The sequence below is a fragment of the Schistosoma haematobium genome, chromosome 2 (assembly GCF_000699445.3).
Source record: "Schistosoma haematobium chromosome 2, whole genome shotgun sequence".
Taxonomy (NCBI): domain Eukaryota; kingdom Metazoa; phylum Platyhelminthes; class Trematoda; order Strigeidida; family Schistosomatidae; genus Schistosoma; species Schistosoma haematobium.
This window is the reverse complement of record NC_067197.1, coordinates 34,332,382-34,356,161: the sequence shown is the minus strand read 5'-3', so window position 1 is coordinate 34,356,161 and position 23,780 is coordinate 34,332,382. Positions and strand designations below refer to the sequence as shown.

At 34.4% G+C, this 23,780-nt stretch overlaps 2 protein-coding genes across 3 annotated transcripts in view; one reads left to right on the top strand and one right to left on the bottom strand.

Moving 5' to 3' along the window:
* GALR2_4 (Galanin receptor type 2) overlaps nucleotides 1-10,102 on the top strand; it is a gene marked incomplete at both ends in the record, with an annotated part of 80,724 nt that extends 70,622 nt beyond the window's left edge. The window contains one exon of one of the 2 annotated variants that reach the window (XM_051215024.1): nucleotides 7,389-10,102. In XM_051215024.1, coding sequence (XP_051068207.1) covers nucleotides 7,389-8,141 — 753 coding nt within the window. The remainder of the gene's footprint in view (nucleotides 1-7,388) is intronic. The other variant, XM_035734278.1, reaches the window with a different exon arrangement.
* Nucleotides 10,103-14,845: 4,743 nt separating this feature from the next.
* On the bottom strand, nucleotides 14,846-23,757 carry MS3_00010815 (uncharacterized protein). The gene is made up of 6 exons (XM_051219216.1): nucleotides 23,731-23,757; nucleotides 21,538-22,022; nucleotides 19,527-19,650; nucleotides 17,964-18,276; nucleotides 17,111-17,333; nucleotides 14,846-15,000 (listed from the first exon to the last, which is right to left on the bottom strand). The coding sequence occupies exons 2-6, from the start codon at nucleotides 21,629-21,631 to the stop codon at nucleotides 14,933-14,935; spliced, it is 822 nt and encodes a 273-aa protein (XP_051068206.1). The 5' UTR covers nucleotides 21,632-22,022; nucleotides 23,731-23,757; the 3' UTR covers nucleotides 14,846-14,932.
* Nucleotides 23,758-23,780: the final 23 nt, after the last annotated feature.

Below are 23,780 nucleotides of genomic sequence, written 5' to 3'. Positions count from 1 at the left end.
CATAAAAACTAAAATACAAAGATTTAAATACTTCATTACGTGATTACATTTTTCTAAAAAATTGACCTTCATTATTTAAACAATTTAAGCCTAACATCGCCACGTAATACATCCAAATAGATCTTATAAACGGGTTTTGTTGAATAGTTCAAAATGTTTCACCAACTTCTGACCAAATCTTAGTCGTAATAAACAATTTACAAGGCATATAATTGTTAAGTTAAAAATGTTAGATAAAATGCGGATAAAATGATAGAATCACTAACTTAATTTTAATCTACGGAGTTTCTGAAACCCATTGTAAACAAACTGATATTGTAGTAAAGGAGAACACAGGTGAGGACAATCGAATTATATTTAACACAAAATTACATAGTTACTTGGTAATATAGAAAAACCATACTATAATACTTAATTTGCAAAATGTTCAATAATTGTCTCTAACTTCATTGTTCTTGCATTTCCATACTAATTGCTTTCTATTCCCGCTCTTCCTTTCTTGATCTTCCCCATCTCCCGCTGCCAGACATTACATTCCTGACTCGCGTCATATACTACTTATATCAATATAAGTAGCACGCACCACAATATAAATAATAATAATAAGAAGAAAATATCTCTTAGATACCGAAGACTTAGAAAAAAAGTTAAATATGTCCCTTATTTAACAGTAACCTTATATAGTTTTACTAAATCTACATACAAAAACAGACATCGTAACGAATGGATTTATTTAGTTTATAATAATACTGTATTCTACATAATTCTCTTTGAATACAATGTAACAACTTTAAACAAAAAAAAAGGAGTAATACATATTTTAATACATAAAAATTAAAAAAAATAATAATAAAACACAAGTTATTCAGTTTTAGTGAAACTATATTTTTATTTCTACAATGTAACACTCACATCAGAATTTAAACTTGAATTATGAGTATTCTCAATAAGCAACACGTTATGGTATATTGTGGCTAATAAAAAGAAAATACTACTACTACTACTACTACTACTACTACTACTACTATTCAGTGTATTTGTATGTTGTTGTTGTTGTTGTTGTTGTTAGTTAACTAACCGTTAACCGTTTTTTTTTGTTTTTGTTGTCGTTGGTATAATCAAAAATTCCTATCACACACACAAGTGAAATATCACTTTCATTTTTATTTAAGTGAATAGAAATTGGATGAAAAGAAAATTATTGAAGTATCCTTTAAAAATCAAACGAAATTTATTCTGTTGATAGAAATTGTTTCATAATCTACTGATATAAAATAATTTGGTAAATATTCACTAGAGTATTGCTTAAAATAATTGCAAAACTACAATAGAATAGGTAACTTAATAAGTTTGTTGATAGGCAATGGATTAAAACAATAAAGGTACACTACTTTACAGTTGATGATGTTTGTCAAAAGTAAAAAAAATGAGATATTGATATGGTCATTTTTCTATTTCTTGTCTGAATTAAATTGACTTATATAATATTGATATCATGAATAGATCAATGTCAAACCACCATTGGAAACCTGAAAGCATTGAACGGCCGTTTCGTCCTAGTATCGAAATCTTCAGCAGTTCGCGAGACCGAAGGTTCAAGGTATGAGTCCCGCGTGTGAGATCTTGGAAACGCACCTCTGGGGAGTCTTATATAAGGACAAAACGGCTTCTCAGTGCTTCCACTTCTTCAATGGTGCTCTAGCATTGATCAATTCATGATATCAATCTAAACCTAACAATCTCCACAACCCTATACTGATAATTATATAACATTGTTTTGTCACTTATAACTATCTAATCAACAAATATTGCCTGTTGTTAATTTCAGTAGATCATTCAAATAAATTTATTAAACAGATAATCTTGCAAACGAATTTCAATGTTCAGTTTTATGAATATTTATACAAGTAAATAAGGTAAGTATATAATGTAAGGTAAAAATTCTGAGAATGTATGTCAAGTAATATTTTATTGACTGACCATTATGACAATCAACAAATTCAAAAGTATTAAAGCATAGTATCAAACTGAGCTGACAGTCCGCATATTATTCCTTTTACATTCAATACTTAAATAAGTTTGACAAACTTTGATTAGTTTATAACACCTTTATTTTACTACATATAAAGAAAATAAGATTATACAGCTTCAGAAAATGATATGGTCTAAAGAAAAATTTTCTTCGTTGAAATGTCTTTATTCTTCTGAATAGAATTACTGGACTTCCTTAGTTTTTTTTTCTAATAACACAAAATAATATAGAAAAGAAATTAGTATTCCAACTAAATGCTACAATCTAGACAAATCAACACTGACTTCTTAAGAAGAAACTTTACAGTATAGACATGCCGATCAGTTCGGATTGTTGGTTTTTTTACTTCATCGAAATTACAGTTGAGGTTACTAAACTGACCCTATCTATCTGATTACAAATGAAACATTTATAGTATCAAAATGACAAAGTTCATTTGAATATTGCATCATTTAATATCAGTATCTAAACAAAGTAATCACTGTAACCACTTTGTTTCACAACAATAACTTAGTATTCCAAGACAAATATGTCTTAAAACTGATCAAAAAAATCTCTTTTAAAGACATCGCCTCTTCTATGAATTATTGACTTATTTTAAAAATTTGTGTAATAAAGAAGTGATCCTTGCATCTTGCTGATTTACTTCATGATGTTCGATGATCTCATTTTGTAGAGGAAATCAATTAATGTCTATGAGAAGACAAGGTGTATACTTACTCATACAGATTTGATTTTACTGTCTAGGCAAAATACATGGTTTATGGTACATAATAGATTTACAAAAGATGAAACTTAAAATTACATTTCTCAGAACAAAAAAACTATAAAATGAAGCATTAATAACCATCAACAAAATACTAAATAACAGTAAAGTCCTGACTATTGTTTCAGTGGTTAAGGTAACTGATCCTCAGTTAGAACAAGTATAAATACTTGTAGGCTAGGAAAGTAAATTGTCCAGTTTTTACTCATTTAGCTCTCAGTGAAAGCTTAAATTTCCTTGAATGTTATAGATATATTGTACTAAGCATGAATTCGTGACGGGCGAAACGGTTTTATTATGATTTTCAAATCAAAACAAATAAAAATCATTGCGTCATTACGGAAAATTCATGACTTTTCGTTTCCATTATATCCCTCACTAAAGGTATACAATCGTATTTATAGTTATTCACATATTAATCTGTACATATTATATATTATATCATTATGATGTGATCGACTAAGTCCAATCATTAATCCAAAGTTTCGTAATAAATGAGAGAGAAATGAAATCTTTCAGGATGAAAACAGTTTCGATGAATCACGTGGAAACATGATTCTTTCCTAGTATTACCTGACTAATGTTCAAATGTGATCGTATCCTAAAAATAAATAATCAATTATTGAGGAAAGTTTTTAAAGTAACACATTTAAACTCAACCATATATACCGCTGAACAACGCAAACAAAGGTAGATAAATTCCCGCCAAACATCTCTTATGGCAAGTTCTTGATTTAAGTATAGTGAGTTCAATAAGTTGGAAACAAAATGCTTCATTTTTTTCTTACATATTTCATATTTTTTTTACTGTACTCGTCAATATATCAGAACTATCAACCACAATTACTCACAACTCAACCACCTTTTAAATCATCAATTATTAACCTCATTATAAACAAATTGTTCATCGATGATAGACAATTAATTCTTCCAGAATTCAAAACATAGTTCATGAGTTCAGTTAGTTCGAAATTTTACTATCATCATATAGTTGAAAAGAGATCAGTGAAATACAATGAGCAAGAACAAACATTGATGCAGAATAGTATGAATTCATATTATTTCGAGGTTTCTCGTCCTCTGCTTACAAACCAAAATTGTGATAGAATTTTTACATGCAGATAGTGTGAAACAATTGACACAAATGAGTGCAAATAACTTGATTACAATTGTTTCACACTATCTCCATGTAAAAATTCTATCACAATTTTGGTTTGTAAGCAGCGGACGAGAAACCTCGAAATAATATGAATTCATACTATTCTGCATCAATGTTTGTTCTTGCTCTATTTAAATTCATAAAGGGAACCAATTGCATGAAATACAATGAAGTTATTGTACTCTATAAGCATTATTATTCATGCTTTGTTTAGATTGATACATGTTAAAGATTTTCGAAAATATTTCCTTTCCTTATAATATAATAAAACTCTTATTAAAATTTCTATTTAATTACTGTTTTCAACAATTAACACTATTTATCCACTACAAAATGTATTCAGATTATTCACATAACAACAAAACAATACCCATGATCATAAACAATGATTTCCATTTTTCTGTTTTGTTACTACTGAATACTACAAACAAAAGTAGTAAAAATCAATTCATATTGTTACTTACTGTCCATAATCTTATTTCTTCAATCATTGCTTGTAGGCATTTCTGTATTTATAATAAAATATTTACTGAAATAAGTAATTATTATCTTTGAGAGATAAAAACAATTGAAACTACTTAACTAAAGGTTTTTCATTCAACTCTGAAACTTACATTTCCAAGCATGATAATTAAGTCATCTTTAATAAAAAGGGTGACGATTTTAACATAGGAAGTATTCATTAGATTTTTTGGCAAGACTATAAATTATGGACAAACCAATCAAATTTAGTATAATAGGTCTTGGATTTTAGCACGAAATTCATTCATCCATTTGGCTAAATAGCGTTTTCGCATTTTAGTTTATGTCAGCTTGTAATGAAAACCCTAAATCATAATCTTAATTCCTCACACCGGCTTAAACTCCTCATTTAGCCCTAGTAAGTAGGTGAACATACTCAGGGACGCTCCAGCGTCGCTCAAAGGTCGTCTATAAATTATAGTCTCATCGATTTTTTTGTTCTAGGGCTTTATAAAGTAACGTAGGTACGTGCTGTTAAGTAGTAAAATAATGAGAGGAAATGATAATTAATAAATTTGAAGATTTAAATAGCTTCCTAACGAAAATTAGCCCGTGACGACATTACAGATATTAGGAAACTCAGAAAAGACGAAATACGTGAACAAATGGAACTGCATTCTTTGTGTTATTCGCTTACATTACTAACTGTTGGTGTCAGTAGTATACGATTAGTTGTAAACCTAACTTTTACAGTCCACTAATTTTAACCTAATCTCATTCGAAAGTTACTCATCCAGTAAACACATATATACATTATTCAAAAACTGAGTAGTTGACAGGATCTTAATTATTATGAAAAACAAATACTGTCACAACAATTTTTTCAAGTTGTTTTTTTGGTTTAAATATTGAATATTCACTGTTTTTGATGAAATTTGTGACAGTATCCCCATCTTTAAATGACATGTGTCTAATTAAACCAAATATTGATGTTATATGTGAATGAGTAGTATTTTCATTGAGGAAGAAATATAAGAAATGTCAACACACGGTGCATCTGTTCAAATAATATACCTTTAAACTTAAAATTACGAGTCGATCTCAGCTAGAACACTGTCGAAGACCTGTACGGTCATTTCGTCTAAATATGAGAGTCCTAAGTAGTATGCATCCACGATCACACACTCGGGACTCGAGCCTAAGAATTTCAGTCTCCTGTCTGCAGTGAATGACTGTCTCATACCATATACGGTTGAAAATTACTGGTCACGGCTTTTCGCTAGAATCCAAGGAGTTACATCTTAGAGCTAATGACTAATGAGCACATGACTGTTACTAGTTTGTGAAATTTGTGGAGATTGTAGTTGGGTGCCGGCTCAGTGCTCTATAGGTTAGGACCTCACACGCAAGACCTGACGTCTTACATTCAAACACAACGTGCAAGATCGTGATTTCGCATTGCTGAGTAGTCTGATACCAGGAAGAAACGACCCCTCAGATTTCAAATGTTAGTCCAGCTAAGATTATTTAGTGATCGAAAATCTATAAAAGTTGGATGTAGTGTGCTCAAACTAACTATTGGAAACAATAATCTCACCGTTTCGTTTCTTAAATATAAACTACGATATATTCAATATGATTCCTCTGATATCAAACTGTATTTCTAAGAACCTGAACGACTGAAATAAATTCTTCGCAGTTTTGTTTAAACTTCTTCAGAGGAATAATCGAAAACAAGTAATGCTGAAAATAATTCACTTCTAAATAACTGTTTTCTTATGTTCAAATGTAAAATTCAGTTCGTTGTGTGAATATGAACCATTTGATGTGAAATCTGTTCAAAAGTTATCTACATTATTCTGATAAGAATCTAATGATCAGTAACAATTTAGTCAACATCTAAAAATGACTGAATGACAGTTGGCGAAACTACAGTCTATGGACGACCTTTGAACGAATCTTAAGTGAACTTGAGAAGTATCAACCAATCATAAAACAGCTAGTATAAAGTAAAAATATATTATACAAAACCAAAAAATTAAAGTCGATACATTTCTTCTACATGGTTCGAAAACTTGTCAAGGTTGGAAAGAGGTTCGGAAATCGTAATGCATACGGTAGAGGGATTCATCCATATGGCTCCATAATAGTCGGCCTCTCGAGTCATGATAAGGTCGTAAAAACTCCTTCAGTCTCGACCACATATCTTCAACATTGTTAGTGTGCACTCCGGTTGTAGGGTACACAAAATGGTGCTTGCGGATAACGACATGATGCACATAACCAAGTGCATGCAGCCATCTGTACGCTCTCCAATCGTCTGTATATATTGTAGTACCTGCCTGCACATATTCCCATATAATTAGTATTATAGTCGTTGCCTGCCAGTTTCTCACCCTTTGGAAGTGTCCCTTTTGGGTTGACCTGTCGTAAATTCCAAGGACCTGTGAGGTATATTTATGGAAGTGTTACTTACCCAGTCTTCTTTAATACTACGTCCTCTGTTAAATTTTCGCTTCCTCACTACTGTTTTGTCTATTTGATTACCACAGTCACAGATAAAGGAACTTCTTAGCAATCCCATTTGTTATAGCCGCTCACTTATCACGTCTTCTTTAAAATCCACTGTAAATCGATCGTACGTGAGCATCAGGTACTAAAATTGGCGCCGTGACCTTGAAATCCCTCTAACGCTTCTGATTGGCTCGTCCATACATTACCGTCTCGCCCCATATTGCTTTGAATCGAAACTATTTTGGAATTTTCTGTTCAAATTTAAGCCAAAGATCACATGAAATCATCTTCTTTCTTAAGAAATAAACTTTAGAAATCACTTAACACTATTGACACTATGAATTTAATTATCTAGAAGTTTTCTTTCCCGTCCAATTTTAATTAAATCAATATTTCATTTTGTATACCACTAAAAAACTGTATTAGAACATCCATTTCTTCCTTCTTATCTACAGAATGTGGCAGAACGAGAAACAGGTCAATTAAAACGTACTTCTTTGCATGACAATTCCATTTATACAAGAAACAACAATAATAGTGTTACCAATAATAACAGTAACACTAATGAATCATTTAATTCAAGTCAAAAATCAACAAAGAAAAGAAGATTGTTTAGTATACAACAACAATGTGGATCACATAGGTCTGATGATACACATGAAAATATATCCCACAATTATGACAATCATCCTCATCATCATCGCCAACAACAACGCTTAGAACAACAATTATCTGATGATACTACGACATCAGATTATAATACTAGCACAACTAGTAATATTGGAACTGGGCACCGTTCTAGTACAAAAAGTTGTATACAAAAGTGTGATTTCCATGAAAATATACAACAAAATCCAAATGAATTGATACGTGCTACACGAGAATTAAAGAAAAAACGTTTACGTTCTAAAGCGACTAAACTGGTTGTATTAGTCACTACATTATGGGGTGTATGTTGGCTACCAACACATATAATTAATTCATGGTTCTTTTTTGATGAAGCTAGTTTTCCATTTGTACCAGCGATGAAAATAGTAAAACTATTATCACAAACATTATCATTTGCTGCATCATGTGTAAATCCTGTTGTGTATAGTATATTGACTGGATCATTTAAAACAGCTTTGTCAAATCGTTTACTACGTTTTAGAAAGCGTAATAAACGAAATGATCATACAAAAACTGAAATATTATACATTACTGAATGAATAAGTTATATATTATTATTACACATAGACTATTATTACTGTTATGCATTACTGATGGTATTTAATATTTTTTATTACAGTTATTTAAGAGCAAAGATGTACAATTTCTGTACCACTGATAAACTCAACATACAACTGATCAAATAAACATACATATATACAAATAAACAAACAAATTAGAAACAAAATTTAAAGTTATCTAAAAAACAAATATCCAGTATAACTCTTTATTCAAAACACAATATTTCCAAATGTTCATCTAAAATAACCTCATATAAACTCTTTATTCCACTGTGTGTACATTTTACTTTTTAAAGCTTAGATCCAAAAACTAACATTTTCTTCATAAATGTTACTTATAATCTGTAATCAAAACAACTTTGTAAAATTCACTTGATATTCTTTACTTGAATCTTCCCATTGATGTTTAGGACTGCAATTGACCAGTCTTCTATTGGTATATGTGCATACTGTGAGTATTGCTTTAATTCACAAGCAATATAAGTAAAGGTGGATAGTGGCTAGCATTCGAATCCAGGACGAGTGTTTCGTCCCATTTGGGACTCGTCAGCTGGATGTACCTGCACCTCAGAGTTGATGTTCACTCTGTGACTCGAACCCAGTACCGTTCGCTTCAAACGCCGTCGCGTTATCCACTTAGCTACTGAGTAAAATGATAGCATATAATAAAACGTACAAGAGTAAACTATGAATAGTAATAAAAAATTTTAAACTCAGTTGTATGGCTTCTGCATGCAAATCATTATGGTTAGTTCTGATAGGAAATACAAGAGAATAAATTATATCCCATAAAATAAGATTATTTGAAATTTCTTTTCGCATTATAAATCATTCTTTAATTTAAAAAAAGGAGTTTCTTCTCGATTTAAATGAGTAGTTTATACAAGGTGAATCACATCTGTTTCAACGTGTGTTCAACAATACATAAACTGTAACAGTGTACTTGAAGGCTAGTTTCAGAGTGCAGTAGCGTTAATATAATTAATAATCAATAAAATAAGAGGCTTGCGAATAACTATTATTAACTGTTACACTGATACTAAAGTTCACAGTTATATAGCATACCCTTATAGGCTAGAGTAATTTTATATTGGTTTTCAGGATAACCGGACACCACCCAGACTTTCACGTGACAACCCAAACAGTACAGCTTAATCCTGTTTCGCAGGAGAGCCAGACACCTCCCAGGCTCAACCCGAGCAGTACAGCTCAGATACAGACACCATATAGGCTACAATCTGAATAGCACAGCTCAATCCTGTGGCGCAATCACACAGGTACCCAACACCCTGGTGGACCATTCGCATCATTCATACATACCACATATATTATTCCGATCATTGATTGCGTGAATCAATTACGCACAGCACGAACAGGCCAAAGTTGACCTATTCGGCTTACACGACAATCAAACTCATTAATGTTAGCAATGGCGACATGCCTTAAAATGACCCAATGACAATGGCCCTTGAGAACACTGAAAAGTAACCACCAGTATAAATGAAATCGGTTAATCAGCAAACCAATTTTGAGTATGAACAGTCAGCAAAACTTGCCAAAGTTGTTATATCCCAGTGAAGATTAAATTACAGGTAACTTCCGAGGACTATCAATGGACTAATATTCTATAAATATTCTCATTGTATAATTGTTCAATAATCAGATTATGTATATTTATATTATTCTTATTATAAGCTTTAATTTAACCCATAGACTATTACTACATGATTTATCATTCTTGAGTTATGGCCTGTCTATTAATTACTATCTCCCTCATTCACAGCCACTTTTTGGCTCTTACTTACTTACTTACTTACACCTGTTACTCCTCGTGAAGGAGCATAGGTCGCTCACCAGCATTCTCCATCCAACCCTGTCCTGGGCAATCCTTTCCAGCTCCTTCCAGTTGTAATTCATCCTTTTCATATCTGCTTCTATTATCCGACGTAACGTGTTCTTTGGCCTTCCTCTTTTCCGCTTCCCTTCAGGATTCCAAGTTAGAGCTTGCCTCGTGATGCAGTTTGACGATTTGCGTAATGTATGTCCTATCCATTTCCATCGTCTTTTCCTAATTTCCTCTTCAGCTGGAAGTTGGTTTGTTCTCTCCCACAGAAGGCTATTGCTGATGGTATCCGGCCAATGGATGTTGAGTATCTTGCGTAGACAGCTATTTATAAATACTTGTACTTTCTTGATTGTGGTTGTTGTAGTTCTCCAAGTTTCAGCTCCATACAGTAGAATTGCCTTGACGTTCGTATTGAAGATTCTCACTTTGATATTGGTTGAAAGTTGTTTTGAGTTCCATATGTTCTTCAATTGTAGGGATGCGGCCCTTGCTTTGCCAATCCTCGCCTTTACGTCTGCATCTGAACCTCCATGTCTATCGACGATGCTTCCCAGATATGTGAAGGATTCTACATCTTCCAGAGTTTCGCCATCAAGGGTGATTGGATTGCTGTTCTCCGCTTTGAATTTGAGGACCTTGGTTTTCCCTTTGTGTATGCTGAGGCCTACTGATGCAGAGACTGCTGCTACACTGGCTGTCTTTATCTGCATCTGTTCGTGTGTATGCGATAGGAGGGCTAGGTCATCTGCGAAGTCCAGATCGTCTAATTGGTTCTGAGCTGTCCATTGTATTCCGTGTTTTCCTTCAGATGTCGAGGTCTTCATAATCCAGTCGACCACCAGAAGAAAGAGGAAGGGAGAGAGTAAACAGCCTTGTCTGACTCCGGTCCTTACTTGGAATGCATCTGTCAGCTGTCCTCCATGCACTACTTTGCACTGTAGTCCGTCGTATGAGTTCCGGATAATATTGACAATCTTCTCAGGAACTCCGTAGTGTCGAAGAAGTTTCCATAATGTCCTCCTATCTACACTGTCGAATGCCTTTTCATAATCAATGAAGTTGATGTATAGTGACGAGTTCCACTCAACTGATTGTTCGACGATGATCCGTAGTGTTGCAATTTGGTCTGTGCACGACCGATCCTTTCGGAATCCAGCTTGTTGATCTCGAAGTTGGGCATCTACTGCATCCTTCATCCGGTTCAGCAACACTCTGTTGAAGACTTTCCCTGGTATTGACAGTAGTGTAATGCCTCTGTAGTTTTCACATTTGCTCAGATCTCCTTTCTTTGGAATCTTGATGAGGTGTCCTTCTTTCCAGTCCATTGGCACTTGTTCCTCCTCCCAAATCTTTTTGAATAGAGGGTAAAGCATGCTGATTTCAGTGCTTCAGCTGGTATGTTGTCGGGTCCTGCTGCTTTCCCGTTCTTGATTTGTCTGACGGCCATTCTAATTTCTTCCGTCGTTGGTGGGTTGACATCTATAGGAAGATCTGTGTGTGCTGCTTCGATGTTCGGTGGATTCATTGGAGCCGGCCTATTCAGGAGTTCCTCGAAGTATTCTACCCATCTGTTTCGCTGTTGTTGAATTTCAGTGATTGGCTTGCCTTCTTTGTCTTTGACCGGCCTCTCTGGTTTACTGTATTTCCCTGATAGTTTCTTCGTTGTATCGTAGAGCTGTTTCATATTTCCTTCTCTAGCAGCTTTTTCTGCCGTCGTTGCTAATTCTTCCACGTATTTCTTCCTGTCGGCTCTAATGCTCCTCTTCACTTGCTTGTTTGCTTCTATGTATTCAGCTTGTGCTTGGACTTTCTCTGCTCGTGTTCGGCTGTTGTTAATTGCTGTCTTCTTGTTCTTCCTTTCTTTGATCTTGTCCAGTGTTTCTATAGAGATCCATTCCTTATGATGGTGTTTCTTTAGGCCCAGAACCTCTTGACACGTTGAAGTCAATGTTTCTTTGATGCCTTTCCAGTTGTCCTCCATGGTAGTTTCTTCTTCCTTCAGTAGATCTTGAAAGGCTTGGAATCTGTTGTTGAGAGCTATCTTGAATTCATTGAGTTTGTCAGTATCTCGAAGGAAGGCTGTATTGAACCTTTGTATTGCTGTTTGTCCACTTGTCCAGTTCTTTTTTAGCTTCAGTTTTAAATTGGCTACAACTAGGTGGTGATCTGAAGCTACGTCAGCTCCTCTCCTGGTTCTCACATCTTCCATTGTCCTTCGGAATTTTTTTGATGCAAATATGGTCTATCTGGTTCTCTGTAGTGTGGTCCGGTGAGATCCATGTAGCCTTGTGTATACGTTTGTGTGGAAATATTGTGCCTCCTATGACTAATTTGTTGAATGCACACAAATTTGCAAATCTTTCTCCATTTTCGTTCCTCTCTCCCAGTCCATGTCGTCCCATAATATCTTCATATCCAGTGTTGTCTATTCCGACCTTGGCATTTAGATCTCCCATCAGAATGGTGAAGTCCTTTCTTGAGCATTTCTCTATGATTGACTGCAGCCGCTCGTAGAATTGATCTTTAATGTCGTCGTTGCTATCATTGGTGGGTGCATAACATTGGATAATATTCATTAAGATCCCCTCCTTCTTTGTTTTGAATGATGCTTTGATGATTCTGGATCCGTGGGATTCCCATCCTACAAGTGCATTTCGTGCTACTTTGGACAGCATTAGAGCAACTCCCTGTGTGTGTGGAGCATTTTCCTCTTCGTGACCGGAGTATAGCAGCATCTCTCCCGTAGCTAGCCTTTTCTGTCCAGCTTGGGTCCAGTGGGTTTCGCTGATTCCCAGTACTGTCAAGTTGTATCTCCTCATTTCCGTTGCTATTTGGCTGGTCTTCCCGGTTTCCCACATTGTTCTAACGTTCCATGTACCTATAAAAATTTTTGCTCTGGTTGTTAGAAGGGGCATCGGCCTCGTGGCTTCCGAAGGAATTCGGCTTTCACCATGAAGCGTCATAATTCTTCTAAATGAAGACCTTCTAACTCTCAGGGCAGAGTTAAAATGGTTTGAATTATTTTTTCTGGTAAGCGTTTTTTTAGCGAGTTAGTTTTCTACGGGATGGGGACGCTAACCCCATGCCCAACCCTCCTCCTTTACCCGGGCTTGGGACCGGCAGTAACTCTAGAAGAGCTACAGGCGGAGTTACTTTTTGGCTCTATTGTGTACAAATGTTATTTTCTATTTTATGGTACGTTGTGGTCTGTCTGGTTGATATATAAACCGAGTATGTTTGAAATAAATGATTCATATTGCAGAAGCTGGTATTGTGTTCTGGACTCAAGTGGACGGGCTAGGCGGACATAGGACCAATAAGGACGCTAGGCTGCTCATACCGGTCGAACGTCATTGGTTTGGCACAATGCTAAGATTGTATAAGTCGTATTTTGATTGGTGGATAAGTCACGTTATAAGAAGCCGGATATAAAATCATAACAAAAGTAATGCAGAACCACCCAGAATATCAATAGCGAACCTCCAGTCTCATATGAGACCTTCAGCTCTACATAGCAGTACTATCTCAAAAGTGACTAATCATCAAATGATCAATAATGATCTGCCGTCATTTTTATTTTAAAAACGGCAATAATTATTTATTTTGAAGACTACATTCGATAAATATCCACATGATTGTTTCAAGTTTTCTAATTTGTCTTAATAATAGTAAATAAGTTGTTTATTTTTTGAGAATACCTGATGTCTAGACAGTTTCTTCTTTTTTCACATAATAACATACAAATTAAGTTGTTTCATATGGTTAATTAGCTTTTGCAAACTCAAGAATTAAGTTTAAAGTGAAACTGACACCTAAGATTATTATTGTGGTGTGTGCTACTTATGATTGTCGACATAAGTAGTATGTAACACCAATCAGGAGTGGAATGCTTGGCAGCAGAAAGTCGAGAAAATTTAAATGGAAAAAAGGAGACTGGAAGCAATCAAGATAACAACACAAATGAAGGAACAATAAAACTTGTAAGAGGCAATTTAAAGATGTTCAAATAATGTATTCGTTTCATGATTTTTACATTTCGCTAAACCACTGTGTGATTGTGTATTAAACAATAAACTGATCTCCCCACCTGAGCCTTAGTTCACTACATGATGAGTAATTCAAAATAATCATCCTAACTATAAAGGCCACAAAAGAGGTTAGTAGTATATTGCGTAGTTTAGTCATCAGTGTTTATAGCCAATAAACTAGAATAATGGGTCACCGAACATAATTGTTAAGAAGGATCCACAAACAGCTATTACAGTAGTTTTTTCTCCACTTTATAGAGAACATCTGGGAAGTTTCGATCACTTGAATATCACAAATATACGTACATTCTACCAGGTTCAAATGCTATTGCTCCATTCACTTGCATTGAGTTTTATAGTTCTCTGTAGTCAGTGTTAACGGTATTACCAAAGAGATCCTTTAACCCTTCAAATAACTGCTAAAATTAGAAAACGAAGCTTTTTAACACACTCGACGCAAATTTGCTTAATTGAAATTAAACTACGTGTTTATAAATTATAATTGAATCTCGTGGACAGACGGTAAATGAACGCAATCTAGAACACTAACTAGTAATAGTTAAAAATAATCCCGATACAGATGAGATATACAGACTCATAGACGATTCAACTATGCAACGTTTGATGCACATATATTCGCACATAGATTTTAGAAAACAAGTTGGAGAAATTCAATATCTAAGTTAGATGAGAACTTGTTAAATAGTCTATTTACGAAATAACTTGATATGATGTATACACGGACTTGCTCGCTGAAGTACTTAAAAGAAAATTTAGTAACTTTCATGTGAATAAAAAAGAATTAAATGGATACCTAAAATTATATTTTATGGTATGCGAAATATATTTATGTATATATACACTAAGTTCAGTAAAAGTCATGAAAATCAGATTATTCATACTGGATTAGATGCTCGACCAAGTCTAGAATGAACTGGAGCGTTAGACTTTCCTTGTCTGTTGCCTAAAACATAAAGAAAATTTAAGTAAAATATTGATGGGAAAAATTGTTCTTGTATAACTTGAAAAAATAGATTATGTACTGATCAAACTGTGTATATACATATACTAAAAATAATGAAACAGTTGTGTGATATTTTTCCCACCAAAACGACTGACATTAGAATGATTTGATGAGTTAATTTTATGGTATCTGGACCTTCATGTAAAACTGAGAATGCAAACAACCATTCATAGATTAAAATACCCAAATATCAAAATAATGCGCATATTTGTAGAGCATAAATATATTCCTACTGACAAACAAAGTACTGTGTATTTTACATATCGACTTTCATAAGGGAATTTCTTAAAAGCTATAAGAAAATGGCATATAGCTTTGTATACTTAGTCAGAAGAAATAGAAACTAAACTTGACTACTTATAAGTAGTCAAATTGACAATCCTATAAAATATAGAGGAAGGCATTTTTATGGAGTTTTGTTCTCTGAGCTGAATGGTTTGTTCGTGGAGCTTTCATTGTCATTCTAAACGACATAATCGGCACGAAATTCAGGTAGAAGTAAAAATCATCCACCTGAGCTACAAATCTTCGCCACCATTTCATAAAGGAAGGCAGTTTACTGATATGAGGAATTTAACAATAAATTTAATAAACAATTAATTTTCCTTTCTTTAGGTTTTGGAAGAAACTCTTTGTTGCAATAATGTAATTTTTTCTCATTTACTTCTAAGATGTGGAAACAATTATTTAGAAGTGTAATCGAAACCCCAGTGAAACAAATAACGCATGAGCGAGAAACCAACTGTTAAATTGATGCACCACTGATGTGCACTAAGCATTCGAACATCAATATCACTGTGAACTTCTAATAATTGCCGTTAACATCCAACGATTCGCTAAAGAGATAGGGATTCACAAGATAAACCAAAAAATTAGGGCGACAAACTTTTGATAATTTAATAAAGTAATCAGCCCTTTATGACTCAAATTCTACCAACACATCTCAATAAAATTTTTAAAGCAAATCTCCTAAACCTAGATTGAATTAAGTCCAAATTATATTCACTCAGAATAATAATGTACTACATATAACATACTTTACGGTTTAAGGAATTTAATTACATGTAATGCTTATATAGCCAAAAGACAACAATCAACTCCTTGTTTAAAACCTAACAAGCGATATAATCTTTAATCATTCAATAATATTCATGTAGTGAATTATGAAAACAGTCTGTAAAAATTATCCTCTTTAATAATACGAAAGTCTGAAATATTTTCTTGAGGGAGCAGTACATTATAAATACAGAACCCAAATTGATCCAAATTCCCAATATATGTAGAAAGAATCATACACTTTACTGGAGTCTGTTTCAACTAAACCACCTTTGTTGTTTTCGTTAACTTTGTAGAGTCTGATATAAATCATCGTACCCATAATTATAGAACGTTTATCTCTAAAAGGAAAATGTTTGTCCACAAGCTAGTGCCGAAATGCGAAACGACAAGTGAGAAATCGGTATTTAAGAAGCAGAGTATGAATCTTAATGGCAGGAAGTAGGTCATTGGGGACTTATGATATTGAAGGATAGAGTGTGGAATCACAAGTGACTGTAAATAGGTCTATGAATAAATCCTAAAACGGTTCGCAATAATATATTAACAATGTAGTAGTTTAAGTTGGACTACAAATGACGGACTTCTGTATGGTTTAAATTAAATAAAGTGGATTTAGGTTTTAAAGGACATGACCCAGCAATTCACGTTGATTTTGAGATTGAGAGATAAATCAATAGAAGGATAAACCGTAGCACAGACGTCTGTGGATCTTATTTTTTATCAATAGGGTATGAAATCCATTGACTTCGATCTGAGCAGTCAAATTAATTCAACAGATCTAGTAGGTGGGGCTATTAAACGTTTCATTGCTATAAAATAAAAAACTGCTCCACCTATCATGTAAAAATAGAGATTATAGTAACACAGACGATCAACAGAATAGGGAAAAACGTCAATTTGTATTCAATAAATTCATATTTTGTACACATTAAAATAAAGTAGGGCATAAGAATTAAGCGAAACAAATTTCTTAAATGAATTAATCAATTACCTAAGCGGTTTTTTACCGAAACTTTTTGCATACGACTCTGGCTAAGTACACCTTCGGTGTGTGGAGAAAGAAGGCTATTTAGAGAACATGAAGACATCGATTCATTGTTAAATTTAGGAGGTTGAGTTCGTGACTTCTTCAAAATTCCTTGGTAAGAGAGTTGATCATTTGGTTGTATAGTAGTTGATGGAGCACTTAAACGACTAAATACCGTATCAGAGGCCTGTGTACACAATGATAATTAAATCAATAACAATAAAGATAAATGAGATGTAAAAAAAAGGAATTTAAGTTAAAAAAATAAAATACAATGACTAGAGTATGGTTTCTAACTGTCTTTATATGCCTTCGAATGAGTTAATATTGCCTCGGATGAGGAGACTGAAGTATTCCTAACAGAAAGCTTTCATGACTGTGAGTTGACAACTGCATCTAAAAATATATTACCTAATACCTTCATGTAATTTGCAATGGTTTTCTGACATAATCGTACACAAGCCTGGTGCAAACTGGTAATGAATATCAGCTTCTAAATGAATAAATAGTGGTTTAGTAGTTGAAAAACATGTCATTCAAACACAAAACCGAACACTGAAACTCCACCTTATTAACTCCAGTTTGACAAACGTGTATTATTATTACCCTTCACTTAAAGCATGTCAAAAACTCGAGAGGTTAAAATGGAGGTTTTTTTGATTAAATGTACTGACTTGAGATCAGTAGTTAATTGATGATTAAAACAAAATCATTTATTACAGCGAGAGAACCATCAATCAAAAATTACCGTCTCCTGTTACTGAGACAAAGATATGAATTTTTGCACACTGGTGAGGCACAGATAATGAATACTTACATGTCGTTTAAGGGGTGTTCTTAATTTAACAGACTGATCAAGGCTTTTTGTAAGACCGCTAACTTGTTTAACAACTTTAAAATTCAAAGAATCCTCTGGTGAGTTCATAATAGTTTCTGCAACAGATGGTGAAGGACGAAAAGGTGATCCAAGACTATTGTCATTTAAATTCCAACGAATAAAGCGTTGCATTGCAGCAGATGGATCTGTCGTTTTTTTTATAAGTACACTTGTAGGTGAATCCTCTCTATTTACAGTATTACCTAAACGACTGAATACTGAATCACTAGATGTGGAACCATGTGTATTTGATCTAATATTTAAAGTGAAAGTAAACAAAAAACAATTGTTCAAGAACAATGTTACAAATATAAATAACAGAAAAACAAAATTGACAATTGAAAAGCTACGATAAAGCATGAACCTCACGTACGAGATACTGAATGGGACAGAAAATAAATACTCCAATTGAAATAGTCTTATGTATCGTTTAGCACATTTGACAGCGTAGGATAATAAGTATAAGGCTCTCAAATGCCCTGGTACAGGAGGTGGGAAGAGTCCACCCACCCTCCGAAATGCTCTGATATGACTATGCGTATACAGCCACTACCAGGGAACTCCTACTCACTGTCTTGCTTACGAACTCGAGAGGACGAAAAGTGGTTGTTCAGTGACCTAACCGAGTTGGTAAGAATGGAGGATCCACCTAGCAGAGTTTGGAAACCGAAACCAATGTAACACATGGTCTCAATAATCTTGAGGGAATAAATGGTGTATGAATATACTGTTGATCACCGGCTACCATGAGACTACATTTCCTGACGCTACTTCACTGCCTTGTGGATTAGACCTTTAGGTCAAAGGCTGGAGGGATGGCATGAGAGTGACGTGGAATCACAAAGGTAAGTTAAAAATATTAAGTAAAATGGTATTATTCATCAAAACAATCAATTTCAACTCCTTAAATTTGATTACATCATTGTCGTTTTTCTTCAACTGATAGCTGACCGATTTCAATTCAGATATTTCTTTACTACCATTAACCTGTTTTCAGTTGTTTCGTTCTATAATCATCTAATGTTTGTTAACTCCATGAGTTCTAATCACTAATTCAATGTTCAGGAAGTTTCCTTCCCAAGCTTTATCTGAAACAAAATTTTTATGACCATGTTAACTCTATTGAAATCTTCGCTACATCATGATACATATATTCATCTTTAATTAACGTCGTAGGTATAAGTATGCAAATATCTGTAATAACATTGATTTTAAAATATTATAAGTTGTACACGGCTGATGAGAACTTGACGAAATAAAGTGAATTCATATATTATTCTGCATCAATCTTCGTTCTTGCTCTCTTCAAGAAAATAAAGGGAACTATGTGTATGAAATTTCCCAAAATAACACACTGTACAACGTAACACCAACTAACAGCGTTGGAACCTCAATAAAATCCTGACAATGATAACATATTTTTTTCTAGAGTTTTTTAAAATCCCGATTACAACTTCAACGTAAAATATATAAACGATAGAAAAGTAAATTAGAGTTAACTACTTAGAGATGATAACACGATAATTATCACAATCATCGACATCGCTGTCTTCGAAGGTAGACGATACAGGAGGTTCATTAGTTTTGGCGGCTTTGGCAACTTCAGATTGACTAGACTTTGCACTGTCTAAAATAATGTACAAAAAATTCAAATAAAAGCAATAGAATACTATGTAACATATACAGATGTTACTCGATATAAAGTCGTCACAATAAATATCCATTTAAGAACGTAGCATGAAAGCGTACAAACTATTATACAAGTCGAACTAGACACTACTAGCCATACAAGTAAACTAATCTATCTATACGCAGAACTGACGAGCACAGGTTTATGTATCCAGATGTACAAACCAAAGTAGACGAAGTGGAATTTGAACCATCAAACCAATGACTAGGTGGGGTTCCTTAACTATTAATTCATTTCCCTAATACAAAAATGTTAAAGAAATCCATCTGTAATAAGAATACAAAACTTTTCAGTGTCTAATAGAAATTTTCTGATAATTTCAACAAACTGATAAGTACCATGAACTACAATAACTATGTTTAATGAATATCTACACTTCTAACACGGTAACTTAGATAGCATGAGATGTAACCAATCCATAATTATGAGTACACTTTCACTACTTACACCTGTTATGCCTCATGGAGGAGCATAGGACGCCCACCAGCATTTTCCATCCAACCCTGTTCTGGTCAATCCTTTCCAGTTGTTATTCATCCTTCTCATGTCTACTTCCAATTCTCGACGCACTGTGTTCTTCGACCTTCATCTTTTCCATTTCCCTTCATGATTCCAGGTAAACGCTTGCCCCTTGATTCAGTTTGATGATTTCCGAAATGTGTGTCTTATCCACATCCAGAGTCCTTTGCTGATTTTCTTTTCATCTGAGAGTTGGTTTGTTCTCTCCCACATTAGGCTGTTGCTGATGGCATCCAGTCAACGAACATTAAGTACCGTACGTAGACAATTGTTTATGAATCCCCGTACTTTTTTAATTGTGGTTGTAGTTCTCCAAGTTTCATTTCCGTACAGTAGGACTGTCTTGACGTTCGTATCGAAGATTCTGACTTCCATGTTGGTTGACAGTTCTTCAATTGTACGAATGTGGCCCTTACTTTGTCTATCCTCGCCTTCACCTCTGCATCGGATCCTCCTTGCTTATCAATGATGCTGGCCAGGTACGTAAAATTTTACACCTGCTCCAGAGCTTCTAAATCAAATGTGATTTAGTTGGTGTTCTCCGTGTTGTATTTGAGGATCTTGCATTTTCCCTTGTGTATGTTAAAACTCACTGATTGGACACTGCTGCTATACTGGCCATCCTCATCCACTTTCGTCGCTGTGTATGGAATAGAAGAGCCAGGACAGCTTGCAAGCTGTCCATTGTATCCCGTGCTTCCCTTGATATGTGGTGGTCTTCATAATCCAGTCAACCACCAGAAGAAAGAAAAAGGGCGACAGTAGACAGTCTTGTTTGACACCGTTCTTCACTTCGAAAGCATCTGTCAGCTGGTGTGCATGAACGACTTCGCAGTGTAGTCCGTAGTATGAATTCCGGATCATATTGAAGATGTTCTCAAGTACACCATGGTGTCGAAGAACATGGTATAAAGTCCTCTTGTCTACACTGTCGAACGCTTTCTCATCGTTAAGGAAGTTGATATAAAGTGATGAGTTCCATTCAATTGGTTGTTCAACGATGATCCGTAGAGTCGTGATCTGGTTTATGCATGACCGATTCTTACGAAATCCAGCCTGTTGATCTCGAAGCTGGACGTCTACTGAATCTTTCATCCGGTTCAGCAACACAATTGAAAGTTTCTCCTGGTAGTGTGATTCATCTATAGTTCTCACATTTACAAAAATCTCCTTTCTTTGGTATCTTAATGAGGTGATACTTTCATTAGGATCTTGTGAATTGATTTGACTTGGAAAACAAGTAAGGTACCAGTAGATAAGTCAAATCATCTCATTATATATATATATATTAATAGATAAACATACTCTTTTGCTTCATGGATGCAAGAATTTTCTGGGTCTTTAAAGTCGTCCCCTTGGGCATTTTAACAATATATTTTCCTTCAACCTCAGGATTCATTCGACGACGCACTGGGACTAAAACGCCGACATCTAAATCTAAAACTAAGTTAACATATAATTAAATACTTTTAGACGCAGCTTTTTTATTTTCAGATGAGCAATCTTTCGACGTTGTTGAAGTGACAACAGGAGTTGGTGCAACTGATAACTTAAACAAAATAACTTCGAGGAAAATAGACAACTTGCCTCGTGTCTTATTTTTTTGCATTGCTTCAGTATGGAAATAATATCTCCAATAACTGTGATCCCCATATCTTTCAAGTGGTCCTTATCTAAATCAGCAAGGACTGAATTGTTAATTCGATGTTCAACAAAAATTCCAGCATATGTTTCCCTTAGTTTGGCTGGAACACCAGCAGCCTCAAAAAATTCAACCCATTCGCATAGGTCTAAAGAATTGATAAATAACGTAAAAATAATTTAGTGTAAATATACCGCTAAACAAGATGAAATTTAGAGACAATAGCCTTTGATTGGAAAACTTTAGCCAGATCACACTAGTTTATGTATGGTTGGTGTGGATAGTGACTAGATAACTTGGCAAGCTAAACGAAAACAACTTACAGAAAATTTTGTCTAAACTAAACAATTAGTGCCACCTAGTGTTTCATTTGTGAGCTCCATACAAATGATTTTATGCATAAAATTACTATTAACATATTTATGAGAGAATAAAACGACTAAAAGGAACGTAATTTTTTCAATGTTAGGAGTTTGAAAAGAATTACTAAGACGTCTTAAACCTAAGCTTTACGTGGCTTGTGTTCGAGTAACACTAACTATCATGACCAAAAGGAATGATGGAACTTCATCAAACAGGTATTCAGATAATGCGAAATAACCTGATTCAGACTGTTTTTAAAATTAATAAGATAAGAATGACACCTTTGACAACCTTCGTATCGCATGATACGCCAATGAATGACTCATGCACTAGCCTTTCAAAAGTGGAATAGCTTTGGAGATATGTCAAGTTATTATCTACCGCTTGCCGATAGCTTAGAGTGATATAGTATATATTGATGAATTAGTTACGTAGACCAGGAAAATGTTCAAAACGCCGAAGCATCTAGGAATTAGCAGGAACGTACTGACTTGGGAGCTTCAAGTAAAACGCTAGACAGACTCCAAATATTCTTAAACTCCGAACACGCAATAAACCGAAGAATTAGATTCTGCTTACCTTAAATCATAATACATTGAGATCCAGAAGACAAGAGGGTTTGATGTTACAGATGCATTCCATACCTTTAAACTACTTAGATAGGGATGCTTAGGTTACTCATCCAGCTTACTTGAAGTTCGAAACGGAGTAATGCAATCATTAACCAAAATTATATACCGAAATTAAGAGTATGCCCCGTCAATCGGCGAAAGACAATGAGAAGAGACACCGATATTGGATTGTGGTACTAAAATTACCCAAAGTACGAAATCGATTTATTCCTATTATACATTAGTATTTAATACTAGCGTTAAAAAAGGAACGGGATCTTTTGACCCCTATGTTTATGCATTATTCGGGATACCTAAAGTTTTGTGAGGTGAGTCGCTTGTAGATCTCTCCAAATTAAAGGATCATCAACATATTGAGAGCGGTAAAATTTACGACCCATATGTTAGGTGATTTGACCATCAGAGTTTTACTCCCTCTTAACTACAGCGAATTCAGAGTACTAATAGTGAAAAACAGAAATACATCCCAATAAAGCATACTTTACTGGTACTTTTTCCAAAAATTATCGGTAAAGTGACTCGAGTCATTTAGAAAAGTACATAATATCATCTCTGCATACTTGAGTACTCAACTAGGAAAAACTCATCACACCACGTCAACGTAAGTTAAGAAGTTCATCGCTTTATTGTAAAGAAAACTTAAGAGCAGCAAAATATTGTTGACCAAAAAAATTAAACAGGTGGGAACGTTGAAACTGCTTATAACTTCACAACGAAAGTCTGTACCATCACACCAATATTATCACATTGAAGACTATGATGAGCACTAGGTGATACAGTATAATGAGGTTCCAGACCCAAAAACAATCATAATCAACCCAATTAAACACCCCGAAAAAAACCACATTATGTAGCGCTTACCTTTCATTTTTGGCGGTTAATTAAAACAAAACATCAGGGTGGTATAAGAG